Raw genomic sequence first — 13,424 nt, forward strand, 5'->3', positions numbered from 1 at the left:
TGATGGCCCAGGAAAAATGTAAGTTTAGACATAATTATACCATTAGTTATGTCATTTAACGGCTCTGGATTGATACTTTATCCCGTGAAGGAAATTAGATTGTCAGCAGCAATATTCACAAGTGTTTGTAAATGCAGGTGCCGAAGTCAACTAGGGGACAGCAAGGCTGAGAAGTCTCATGACCGTACTACGTTAATCAGTTGCACTTTAAATGCCAGCTAATCACTCACAGGTGGTATAGTGTTGTCAAGCGTAATAGCTTGGCCAATCCTAACGTTATCGTTAGCCTATAAATTCGCATCAAGTTCAAGTTCTGAGTAGCAGGCTAGCAAACTGATGGTAATGCAAAGCGTGTCTATTCAAAGAAGTTAATAGGCAGTTTGGGAGAACCGTTGACTTGTATCGTGCCAAACGTTTAAAAATCGGGTTAGGTACGTTCTCATTCGAAAATAACATTGCTCCGTAGCCTTTACGACCCCACTTTACTGCCTATTTGATCAAGGTGGCCACGTCGACTTGGCAGATAAAACCCCATTCCCCCGCCTGCTTTTCACGCGCAAATTCATAAGAAAAATGGCGACGGTTCGATCGATGACCGCAGACAAGATGACAGTATAGTACTGTACGTGTTTTTATTTGATTGTATTTTATTTTCTATATAAAGCGTTGCTATATATACAATGCTGTACATTGAACGCCTACTGTAGTGCGGAGCGGAGATGACATCAGGCGACGCTCACGCATCCCCCCACCCTTTGACGCCCCTTTGAACAGCCTCAAATGACAGCACAGAATGGTGGTAGCAGTTAGCCCAGCACTGCTCGGTCGGCAGGGCTTGCTGTTTACGCCATTCCCAAGCCATCCATCGGCACACTAACGTCTGCAAAGGACTACACCGAAACGTGACCCACACACCAACAACCGCGGCCCGATTGACATGTAAGGTAAGATCAGAGAGTCTAATGATAGACGTCAACTTAAAGTGCGATTCAGACAGATCCTTCAGTTACAAACGTCAGTTTAAAGTGCGATTCAGGCACCCACTTATTTACTGATGCAGTACCTCCAACGTGCTCTTTATTTGGCAGCACTTTTTCGTATTAGTGAGGGAGCAACGATGGGAAGCATCAGGGTTTGTTTGCAACGCATACGACGCAAAATGAAGCTGGACCTGCTCAGAGATTTGGGTCGACAGTATCCCGTGTTCTGCTTCTTTCTACTGATACTGCTCCTGTCCACGGTGCTGTTAAACAGGTAACAGTACTGGGGTTTGCATCACTCCGCAACTCCCTCCGTTTCCTGTTTATACTTCCGACTTGCTCTCCCATTTTCACTCAGGTACATTCACATCATCATGGTGGTCTGGTCTTTTCTGGCTGGTGTGATTACTTTCTACTGCTCACTGGGACCCGAGTCTCTGCTGCCAAACATCCTGGTCAACATCAAGCCGAAGATCAAGGTACCTGTACATGACTGACAGCAAAAAGTGCTCGGATTTCTAGTGCTAGTAGTATACCACACTTAACCACAAGTTAGTATATTTCCGGCACAATCTAGTGACCGTTAATTCAAAAATACATTTCAAAAATTAATCATCGGCGGCACGGTGAACGACTGGTTAGAGCGTCTGCCTCACAGTTTTGAGGACTGGGGTTCAATCCCCGGCCCCCCCTGTGTGGAGTTTGCATGTTCTCCCCGTGCCTGCGTGGGTTTTCTCTGGGCACTCCGGTTTCCTCCCACATCCCAAAAACATGCATGGTAGGTTATTGAAGACTCTAAATTGCCCGTAGGTGTGAATGTGAGTGCGAATAGTGGTTTGTTTGTATGTGCCCTGCGATTGGCTGGCAACCAGTTCAGGGTGTAACCCGCCTCCTGCCCGATGATGGCTGGGATAGGCTCCAGCATGCCTGCGACCCTAATGAGGAGAAAATGGATGGATGGAAATTAATAATAAAATTGCCATTGTAAAGAAGTGGTATTAATTTAACAAAGTTTGTATTGTGCACTGGACTTTGGCATGAAGTGAACCAAAACTTCTTAGTATGATGCAGTGCTACACAACAATAAATTAGCGTTAGTATGAATGGTTGTTGGTCTATATGTGCCCTGCATTTGGCCGGCGACCTGTCCCGGGTGCACCCTGCCTGTCGCCCTAAGTCAGCCTAGGAACGGGTCCAGCATAGCTGTGACCCTAATGAGGACAAGCACAATACAAAATGGGTTATAATGGCAGCACGGTGGAGTGTTGAAATGTTTAGCAGCTTTAGTTCCAAAATGTTTCTCACTGTATACTGCAGCACTTCCTGCAAATTCCACAGTAAACTTGAGCTTTACAGATGTCATGTCTGCTGTGCAAGCGGTTTCTGTCGTACTGCAAGCGTCTATCGTGGCACCTGGTGGTATCTATTTAGGTAGCACAATTAATTGGGTTACAGGTTCATTGTGGAGGCCACTGTTTGAGTAAATATGATAGTGTAGTACATCTGTTTAATTGTTAATCAAAACGTTTTATGTTGTTATTTATTCTGGATCCAGTTGCATTCATGCATTCATTGATTTTTGTAAAAAACTATATTTTTATTTTTGTTGTTGTTGTTGTGTGTTCGTTCTTTGGCAGTCCTACCAGCAGGAGTTGTTTCCGCTGGGCCACAGCTGTGCTGTTTGTGGGAAGATCAGATGCAAAAGACACAGGTGAGTTACCTGCTCAAGTTACCGTAGCGAAGCACAAGTATGTTGTACTGTCACATCTAATTTTGTGCTTAACAACTGGTAATGACCATGATGCTATTCATCACGTGAATAATTGTACCCTTGCTAAAATTTTAAATACAGCAATTCATTAATGTTTCTCAAATGTGTTTGCTTGTTAGGGTACATCACAAAGTCCTTTGCTATGTTCCACCGACCCCTATTGGAGACTGAAAGGAGACGGTGGCCTGGAAGTGCAAAAGAGTATAACAAATTGTGAAACACTTTTACATTTCAGAAAACAAATGAACAAAAACCGAAACAGTTTTACATTTCAGAAAACAAATGAACAAAAACCTAAATACTTTTACATTTCAGAAAACACATTAACAAAAGCAGAAACACTTTTACACAAGACGAAACAAATTACAAAAGACGAAACACCCGGAAAGGGAACGTTCCATTTCACAGACATTCTGAGAAATCCCACGCCCTTTCTCGGCAAGACCCGCCCCGCTTCAACATGATTGGCTCCTGCATCACAGGAAGGGTAGGCCACGCAGATGTAACGAGATGTCCATCCCAAATATAATTTAAAAAACTAAGAAGTTTATTATGGTTAGGTTTAGGAGTAGGGTTGGGGTTAAGGCAGTTTAGGATGAGTTAAGGTTAGGATTATGGTGGTTAAGGCTGGCGCACACCGAGCACCGCCGGCGAACCCGACTGAACTATGGCGTTGTGTGCATGGTTTGGCAACTGTTTCCTCGAGCGGCCGATCGGTCGGTCACTGGTTTTAATGCGATTTAAAATTATAATCTCCGTTGCACAGCGTCTTCACGTCCCAGTTTACATTCAATCCAAACGCACAGAAGCGTTTTCCCCGACGGTGAAAATACATTTCCGGGTTTTCGAGCCGTGCCACCGCGTTGCCTCGGCTCAAGCCATATAAATCAGAATCAGAATCATCTTTATTTGCCAAGTATATCCAAAACACACAAGGAATTTGTCTCCGGTAGTTGGAGCCGCTCTAGTACAACAGACAGTCAATTTACAGAACACTTTGGAGACATAAAGACATTGACAAAAAACAATTGTGCAAAAAGATGCAGAGTCCTCTAGCACTTAGAACAGTTCGAATGACTAATATTGCAATAGACCGGTGCAATGACCATCGTGCAAGGGGCGCCGAGACCTCAAGGAGTGTATGCGGTTTAAAGTGACGAGTAGTGCGATAATCCGGGACAATGTTGGTTGTGCAAATGTTACGGATACTCCTCAAACAGTGTGCAATGGAGCAGATGCTACTCTGGCATGAGTGGCCAGTATATGCAAATAGTGCAGCATGGCGAGACAGCTACAGTGAGTGCACGAGTAATACACAACTGGCCCCACAGAAATGCGACAACGAAGTCAAAAAATTGCCAGCATGTTGTAATGGAATTGTAGGTCAGGTGTTTAAGTTTAAATAGTACATAAAGCATCAAATTTGGTTTAACATCAATGCTAAACTATATTCATCATGTACAATGTGCCTGTCGATGAAAAAGCATGGTTTGTGACCAGAATGTATGCAAGGTATGTTCAAAAATGAATGGAGCCGGCAACTTCCTTTCCAATATCCACACTTGGCCTTTAATTATTGCCAGCATCCTCTCTCTTTAACAACCTGCTCCTTCCTTAACTCTTAATCTATCTTTTTATGGTTTAAGAAATGTGGTCAAGTACAATATATTGTATATACAGCATCAAACACCTATACAGGCTCACTGTTCAGGGCGTCCGTATATACCATCGCTATTTGGGATGGACATTTCATTACATCTGCGTAGCCTACACTTCCCGCGATGCAGGAGCCAATCATGTTAAAGGTGGGCGGGTCTTAACGAGAGAGGGCGTGGGATTTCTAAGAATATCTGTGAAATGGGACGTTCCCTTTCCGGGTATTTCATCTTTTGTAATTTCTTTAGTCTTTTGTAAAATTGTTTCTGCTTTTGTTAATGTGTTTTATGAAATGTAAAAGTTTTCCAAAATATGTTATATTGTTTTGCACTTCCAAGCCACCGTAGTCCTCGGTGTACGACGGAGTTCCGTTCCTACGGCATTGACCTAAGCCAAATGTGTGCATTATTTGAAATATAGTAGTAAAGTCATAATTACAGTAAATATTTGTTTGATCCTCTCTAGGCACTTAATTTTGAAAAAATCAAATGAAAACCAGTACGTCACGTGTTGTTAGTAACCTCGAAATCGTCTGTCAATACCGTTATAAACTGAGGACCCCCTGTATCATTTATTTATTTGTTTGTGTGTGTGTGTTTCTTTATTATCTCATTTATATTAGACCTACGTTGTTACTGGAAAACTATCAACCATGGCTTGACCTGAAAGTTTCCTCTAAGGTGGATGCTTCTCTATCAGAGGTAAAATACAAAATTATTACATATATGGACTACATATGACTAAATATTCAATATAAATCTTGTAAATTCCATCTTTTTTTCCATCACCTAGATTTTGCAGCTTGTTCTTGAAAACTTTGTGTATCCTTGGTATAGGTAGGACTTTTTTGGTCTGCATGATGTACACTCACTAGACTCTTGATAGGGACTTTTGATTGAGAGTTAGAACTGAATCACCTATTTATTTATTGTTAGATACACCTTTCAGTGCGATGCAGTGCATTTATACAACACAACATTGTTAAATGACTGCTGCTGTATAATGTTGTGGGGATGGGAACCACACTTATTTTTCAGAGATGTCACAGATGATGAGGCGTTTGTTGATGAGCTGAGGGTGACTTTACGTTTTTTCGCTGCCGTGTTGGTCCGCCGGATCCAGAAGGTGACAAATTGAGTTGGAAAATGGAATCCAGAATACACGAAGAACACATTATTGTAACTTGTTTTATTCAATTATGTCTCAGGTTGACGTGGCGTCTCTCATCACGCGAAAGCTTCTGAAAGCCTCCATGAAGCACATTGAAATAATTGCTAAAGCTCGGCAGAGAGGTACTATCGATATAGTCATCCGCTCCATATCCATCATAAAAAAGTAAATCTTTCTTCTCTCCTCTTCAGTGAATAGAGCTGAGTTTCTTCAACAAGCTACCCTGGAGGAGTATGGTCCTGACCTTCATGTAGCCCTCCGCAGTCGCAGAGATGAGCTTCTGTACCTCAGGAAGTTGACCGAGATGCTTTTTCCTTATATCTTGCCACCGAAGGCTACTGACTGCAGGTAACCCATGTGCCACAAAATGTATTCATGTATTTGATGACCCCCTAAAAGTTAATGTAAAGGTTTGTGTCAAGGCAATATTGACTTTCAAAATGGGCACTCTTTAATTCTCTAATTTTGTTGTCCTTAAATGCTATCAGTTCTCTCACTTTGCTGATAAGAGAAGTCCTGGCTGGTTCTGTCTTCCTTCCTTCAATGGACTTCTTGGCTGACCCTGTGAGTGTAGTCAGACTTAACTCTTAAACCCACAACTGGATATACAGGCCCAAATCATCAGCATTGCACAGTGCTTGCAGCATGTGACATTTGTGTATACTGCTTTGCATTTTAGGATACGGTGAACCATTTGCTTTTGCTCTTCATCGACAATTCTCCGGTAAGCAACTCTTGAGGTGTATTAACATGAACATTGAATACAGTGTGTAGATTTAAATTAGTTGTAAATAATGGGATTTTTTTTTTTTTTTTTTTAAATCTCTCTGCATAAGCCTGAAGAAGCCACAGAGCCAACCTCAATGCTGGTTCCTTTCCTTCAAAAATACTCTGATCCCCGTAGCAGAAAGCCTTCAGTAAGCACTGGCACAACTGTGTGTCACGACAAAGACAATAAACAGTACATTCAATTACACTTGAACTATTCAATTAAAATTTGATTTGCATTATAGTCTAGAAAATATGATTTGCCAGGTTCTAAAGCTGGAGTTAAAAGAAATCAGAGAGCAGCAAGATCTACTCTTCCGCTTCATGAACTTTTTGAAGCAAGAGGGAGCCGTCCATGTGCTTCAGTTCTGCCTTGCAGTGGGTAAGTGTGTCCCATTCCTGTCAAATTTAGCCTCTGTAAATGTGAACTGTCCAATTTCAAGTGAACTCCGATTGCAATGACATGTTGGGTATATATGAACTCTTTCCACTTGAGTAACAGAACAACATGATCCAACTTTCGATAATGATTTCCAGATTTATATATATTTACAAATCGTAATTTCAACATAGGCCGCCATTGTTTTTTCGTCACAGTGCATTCTGGGTAGTGACGTCAACGGGGATGTGCCTGACGCCCAGAGTTTTTTTGCAGTAGACACAGTAGCAGCGAGGAACACTGTTCAGCCATTTCAGTTCGAGCCAGAGTGTGATCAGGAAAATGAAGAGAGAGAGGAAGAAACTAGAACTGACGATGAAGAAACTCGAGCGGGTCATTTTCAGTGGTGTATTTGTAGCTACTGCTTGCCAATGCCGACTAAGAGTATCTGTTGTAGAGTTCCGTTTCATTTCTGCTGCTGCTCATGGTACTTCGTTTTTCCCGATGTTATAAATGTATTCAGTGATAACTGAGAGCAAAGTTACATGCATACCTATTTTACCATTTTTCATTGTCCAGTGGGGATGGTTTGTTTACAACACATGCTGCTGCTAAAGTGAGCTGATCAGCGCCTCCTGTCTTTCGGGTCTTTTTGCTCGGCTTTCGCTTGCCACACGCGGCCGTTTAGGCTCCTTGTGAGGAAAGATAGTCGGCACTACATTGGATTTAAGCCGTCCTCTATACCCAGGCACAGCGGTGAGCTCTCTCATGAGCTGGGGGGCGATCAAAGGGTTCGAACAACCGCGGATCTTTCGGCAGCTCAACTCTTCCGGCCACGTCCTCCCACCGTTTCCTCAACTTGATCTTTGTGGGAAAGCAATGAATGCTTACCTCCTTTTTTGCATTCCGTCCTGATTGAAAATTGCATCCCAAAGCGGCGCAGTATGTCATTTGTAACTCTTCACTGAGGATAAAAGTTAGCGAGCTTAGCTCCGCAAAGAACAGCAACATAACAATTTTACAACAGCCCTTCTACGTCATCATTCCCAGAATTCTTTGCGCACGCTAAACATGGCGGCGACAGTGTATCAAATTATGGTCGAACCAAAATAGTTTTTTTTAACTTCTAGGAATAATTTCTAAATGTATACCGCTGTATTTCACTAGTAGAGGTCAGTAATTTTAAAGTTAAATGTACTTGTCATTTCAATTGGAGTTGACTTTAAAGGTATTGAATTACAAACTATCATAAAGTGAGATATTTTATAGTTTGTTTTAATAGATCATGCAAGCACCTTTTACCTAACAGGCCTTTCTTAACTCAAAATCATGGGTTACTCTTTCAACTCTAATGTCTCAGAGGAGTTCAACGACAGGATACTGTGCCCAGAGCTGCCCGACTCTGAGAAGATGATGCTTCACGAGGAGGTGAAGAAGATCTACGAGACCTACTGTTTAGACGAGAGTATCGACAAAATCCGCTTCGATCCCTTTATTGTGGAAGAGATACGCAACAGTGTGTGAAATACTTAAATTCACATTTGTAACATATCCAAGGAGTTTTACATTAATTAATTGGTTTATGATCTATGCGTCCTCAGTTGCCGAGGGCCCTTATGAGGAGGTGGTGAAACTTCAAACCATGAGATGTTTGTTTGAAGCATATGAGCATGTCCTATCCCTCCTGGAGAATGTTTTCACACCCATGTTCTGCCACAGTGATGAGGTTAGCTCTCAAACAAAAAGATAATACACACACACAAAAGAAACACATTATTGTACCTTGAGGTTAATACGGGCTTGTCACCGGGTGGCACCCACAAAAGTACAGTGAAACGTCTAAGGTTGAGCATAGTCCGCTCTGGGATACTGGTCAACCTCTGATATAGATAGAATAGACATTTGGCTACACTACATCAGGGATCGGAACACATCTATTTTTAGTTGGCGATTTCCCTGCTATATTGCAGCTTCCTATGCCTAACTCTTATTGTTTCCATTGATTTTTATTCTACTGAAGAGCTGTAAACGCTCTGATTTACTGTGCAGCACACCGAACAGCCACTGTTAGCAACCGTAACAGAGCAACACAGTATGCTGATACATCTTTTTAAGTTTTTTGAAATTCATTTTTTTATTTTTAAATATGGGTGTTGGATATTTGTTGATTTTCACTTTTCATGGCTCTTTTTGGAACGTAACTCCCAAGAAAAATGGGGATGTGCTGTACAGCATAGAGCTGTATCCCAATAGAAATAATGGAAATAGATACAATTTGTTCCAGGGTCAAACAGTTTTCATCAGCAAGACTCGAATCATGAGACTCCATTTCCAAAGCCGAAGTCCAAGTCCTTATAGATAAGCTACCAATGCTCCCACCAGCTCTTTATTAACTGAACTGAGTCTTTTAAGTAACATTTTAGCATTCTTTATTAACATTCAGTCATACATGTGTACAAATAAGATATAAAGTGTTAATAGTTCATGATGACTCACAATGCCTCCCATTTGTGATCACTTGATAACTGCATGATTGTTAAAATCTAATATTTTTCATTTCAGAAAATTCTGGAGTTGGCAATAATTTGAGTCAATGATTCCATGCCCGACCACTAACCTCAGTGTCATCTATACAAGATGCACAACTGTGCGACGCTGGCATTAAGCTAAGCTGCCAAAACCAATTTCACCCCTAATAGGTTGCACAGCTAGGGAGAGTAGCAGGCAACCATTGTACACAACATGCTACCATCCTGCTTGAATAGAGTGGCTAGAAAATATGTGATACCGCATTTCCATGCATGGCTCTGCTAGAAACCAACAGCACGTGATCTGTAGTAGTATTGCCAAATGGGCGCCCAGAGTCAGAGCATTGTGTAGTCTTGTAAAGCTGCTGGCTTCAATATTGACGATGATGTCATGAGACATGCATTTGTTTTCTCTCTTTTTTTTTTTTTTCGCCCTTCTGTAGTACTTTCGCCAGCTTCTGAGGGGGGCTGAATCCCCTGCCAGGAATTCCAAAATGAGCAGGTAAGTGTAATTTTATTACGTGTGCGCGCCGAAAGAAAAGGAGGAATGCAACAGAATTGAGCTAGCCATTTGTTAGTCAAATCAGCAAAGTGACTTAAGTGATGGTTTCTGTCTGTCACAAGGTGGGGTGCGTATGTGGCCCCGGGCCCTGCCACTAACTCATTATGCATATTGTTCTAGAAATAGCATCAGTATGGATGACATCCGGTGAGTACAAGGCGTCAGTGTCCTGATCCAAATAGTTGCTGGCTGACATGCCATTCTCGCTTGACTCTTCTACACAAGAGGAGGCTGCCTTTTTAACAGTTTCATCATTGCCTGACCTTCCAAAAGGAAGCCAATTAGCATTATTGTGATAGTACAGTAATTACTTTTCTGCTAATCAAACCCCTAAATATGTGCTTCCTTTGGTATTTGTGCTGTAAATACAAATGGGAGAGCCTGGAAACAAAACAAAATTCAGCTCAATCAAGAGTCTGGCCAATTAAAATACATAATTTACTCTCACTTGACTCTTAATTAGGTTCCCCATTATAATTGAATGAGCGCTTAATACAAAAACGGTCTCGGAAGTGCAAAGAATGTTAGTGTTTTGATTGACACTGGAGATTTTAAGTAGTATTAAATACCAATAAAATTATAATATATTTTAGTTTGCAGTGATGTAGAATCATTTTCCCATGATTTAGGCACATAAGGCAACCCAAAAAAATCAAAACACCTAAATGGTCTTTATTTTTAAAAACATTTTTACATTAAAGTTGTACAAACTACAACCACAATAATAAACATTGTTAAATGAATAACCTTCTATTAGTGTCAGAATGTTGCATTATTATCATTGTAAAGTTAGTTATTTTTTTAATGTAAATGTGGTTATATGGATCTCATTAGATTGTACAAGTCAAATGTCAGTTTTTATTATTTTTAGGTTTGATCACGTCAGAAATTACAGTTTAAAAAGTATAATTGGAATGTGAGAATATCAGACGTTCGTTGCGTTTTGGTCCTTTGTTACGAAGGCAGTTTTCAAAGCAGAAGAGACACTCGCACTTCATTTTAACACGGAAGCATGACGGCGACTGAACTGACATCACATCATCCACTCAGGCTCTCTGTCCTAACATTATTCCATCGAATGTGGCATGTATATGGGCTCCTATTGCCGCGCCATGCTGTGTGTGTGTGTGTGTGTGTGCACTCTGATTCTCTCACCGCCATGCTTCCTGCCTTGGTATGATCCATCCTCTCCTCTTTTTTGTCCTTGGGGACATAACCCTGTTCTGCTTATAGTTCCTGGGACTGGGGCTCCGAGTCCCCCTCCTCACAGTTCACCGCCTCTGGCAGCTCTTCACCCGCTTCTTTTAACTCCCTCCATGCCCAGCCCACGTTAACAACTTTTCCATATGGCTCACTATCCCACCGCCTCTCCTTATCACCCAAGTAAGTCAGGGTCCATCCATACCGCCAGCTGTGGTTCAGTGTGATGTCATGCTGTCCACTTTGCCTTCCCAGTGTAGCAACCCCCATGCCACCCTTACCCAAACAGCAGCATGCAGCCAACCTTCTTATTTGTATCCTTACTATCAATTTATTGTCATTTCCTATAAAGTTAACTCCCAAAGAGCACCTATAATGTTGTGTGTCTGTGCTACACGTACAACTTGAATGTGGTCCGAATTAAACGATAGGAATACTGTGTTCTGTTTTTGGTATCTTTTCAGCACTCTACACGTCACAAATCCTAACAATGTTCTTCAAATGTTTAGGTTTTATTGTGCGTTGCAAGATATACAACCCTTGTCAGAGATTTTGGGACATTTTCTGCTGGTCACAGCCTCAAAACGGTTTTCAACCCAGAATGAGAATTATTGTTTTGTCTAAGCAAAAGCCCCACTAATTTAAAGAATAATTGTCCAGCATGGTGGTATGATGGCAGCCAAATGTCACATTTTGAACTTTCTGTCGAAGCAAGAACTAAGGTGTCCGACCTAACATGTTTGAGGAAGCTCAGGTTTGTTAGGACATGTTCCTTACCAACGCTCTCCCGGGCACATCTTTAAACTGTCTTCTAACTTTCAGGATTATTTGTTGTGCTGTGTCAATGTAAAAACCCTATTGATTTGAAATATTGAAACCAATCTTACAGCTTTAAGGGCTTTTTTTTTTTTTTTTTTAAACCACCACTTTTCTGGGCACAGCTTTAAACAGATGTTCTTAACCAGTGCTGTGATGAATGGATTTTCAATCTTCAAGGCTTTTTGGTCTCTCAAAGCAAGATCCTATTTGATTTTAAATAGTCATCAACCCAGGATGGCTGACCTAGCTGAGGTCAAAGGTCAGATTAATTGGTACTTTCTGTTGCCTACATGTTTTAAACAGAGAAAACATGTTTTCTCCATGATTCACAGGTACAAGATTATTGTCCCATTTCATAGCAAGAATTGTAATGTATTTTGAACGAGGGCTTAAGTATCTCCAAAGATTAAATTGCTGATCATTTCTCTACCAGCCAGATATTTTTAACGAGAAATGTTCATAGCAAGATGTCTATTGATTTTAAATGAGAACCTTTTCAAGATGCTTGATGTAGCCAGACACAAAGATCTTCTTGATGTGTTTGTCAGCTCTCTGTGGGCAATTAGTTATTGCCTGTCTGCTGTTTTCTACTTAACCAAGACATCTGCTGATGAATTGCTCTTTGCTTTATTTGCTCTCGTTCCCATGGTAACCGATTAAGACATTTACATTCCATGAATGTGCTGTGGTTTTGGTCTGGCTTCCTCATCTTTTTCCCCCTGATGTGCAGTGATAATACGCTGCAGTGTGCACGTGCGTCCCTCCCTCGCTTTGTGCTACAATTCCTTCTCTGTCATTTTGTTAAGCTGCCTGGGCTTTTTTTCTCTGAAGCCAAGCACATCTCTTCAATTAAGCCCAGTTTAATAACCCCCCCCTCCTCCTTTGGCCATCGCAGGAGCACGTCAAAGAGAGGCGAGTCCTTTGGGATCAGCCGCATAGGCAGCAAGATCAAGGGCGTTTTCAAGAGCACAACCATGGAGGGAGCCATGTTGCCAGCTTATGGGCTGGTGGAGGGAGAGGATGATTTGGTGAGGCAAAGCCAAACATACACGCACCCATCTTTGCATAATTTAGGATAGATTAAAGTCAATGTATTCTTCCCAACCTTCACTGAGGCAAGGCACACATTTTACATCAGAAAGATTTCACAGCACACCACCAAATAAAAATGCCATACAAATTAATACAATGTAGCCTACTGAAATAATGATTACCACGTCTGAATATACCCACAAATTTACCAACTCCGTGAGAAATCTGCTCCTGTTTAATTGAACACAAAAATGATTCAGTTGTATGAATGGCAACAGGTGTATACACAGGTTAATTGTACTTTCTGCCCTATAGTGGAAGATCATTTCATTGTTCTGCCTGCCACTATCCATTGCTAGCATAGATAAATGCGCACAGATACATTATTTGTAAATCATCATTTCCCCATGACACACCTGATGATCTCTCAGGGCACGCTAATCTGCTGCAGCACAGCGGTGGGGAATCCCAATCAGTCATTTGGCAATACTACATCCCAGAGAGCTCATGAGATGTATCATTACAATGCTGAAAGAACTGAGTAATAAAGCCAAAGTAA

At 41.4% G+C, this 13,424-nt stretch overlaps 1 protein-coding gene across 13 annotated transcripts in view; it reads left to right on the forward strand.

Annotated features, from left to right (window-relative positions):
• Positions 1–13,424, forward strand: part of snx14 (sorting nexin 14) — a 24,738-nt gene continuing 11,314 nt past the window's right edge. For 2 of the 13 annotated variants that reach the window (XR_009791616.1, XM_061796004.1), the window contains exons 1-18: positions 327–944; positions 1,089–1,254; positions 1,339–1,459; positions 2,618–2,691; positions 5,030–5,108; positions 5,200–5,243; positions 5,445–5,532; positions 5,615–5,699; positions 5,769–5,925; positions 6,066–6,141; positions 6,257–6,301; positions 6,414–6,494; positions 6,613–6,727; positions 8,085–8,240; positions 8,326–8,450; positions 9,696–9,754; positions 11,048–11,197; positions 12,729–12,861. Coding sequence is in view for 12 of the 13 variants with exons in the window: in XM_061796004.1 (XP_061651988.1) it covers positions 1,118–1,254; positions 1,339–1,459; positions 2,618–2,691; positions 5,030–5,108; positions 5,200–5,243; positions 5,445–5,532; positions 5,615–5,699; positions 5,769–5,925; positions 6,066–6,141; positions 6,257–6,301; positions 6,414–6,494; positions 6,613–6,727; positions 8,085–8,240; positions 8,326–8,450; positions 9,696–9,754; positions 11,048–11,197; positions 12,729–12,861 (1,725 nt within the window). In the remaining variant the exon portion in view is untranslated. Of the gene's footprint in view, positions 19–326; positions 945–1,088; positions 1,255–1,338; positions 1,460–2,617; positions 2,692–5,028; positions 5,109–5,199; positions 5,244–5,444; positions 5,533–5,614; positions 5,700–5,768; positions 5,926–6,065; positions 6,142–6,256; positions 6,302–6,413; positions 6,495–6,612; positions 6,728–8,084; positions 8,241–8,325; positions 8,451–9,695; positions 9,755–9,934; positions 9,962–11,047; positions 11,198–12,728; positions 12,862–13,424 lie in introns of those variants that run through there. The other 11 variants (XM_061795996.1, XM_061795994.1, XM_061795995.1 and 8 more) reach the window with 11 other exon arrangements.

The sequence above is a fragment of the Phyllopteryx taeniolatus genome, chromosome 13 (genome assembly GCF_024500385.1).
Source record: "Phyllopteryx taeniolatus isolate TA_2022b chromosome 13, UOR_Ptae_1.2, whole genome shotgun sequence".
Taxonomy (NCBI): domain Eukaryota; kingdom Metazoa; phylum Chordata; class Actinopteri; order Syngnathiformes; family Syngnathidae; genus Phyllopteryx; species Phyllopteryx taeniolatus.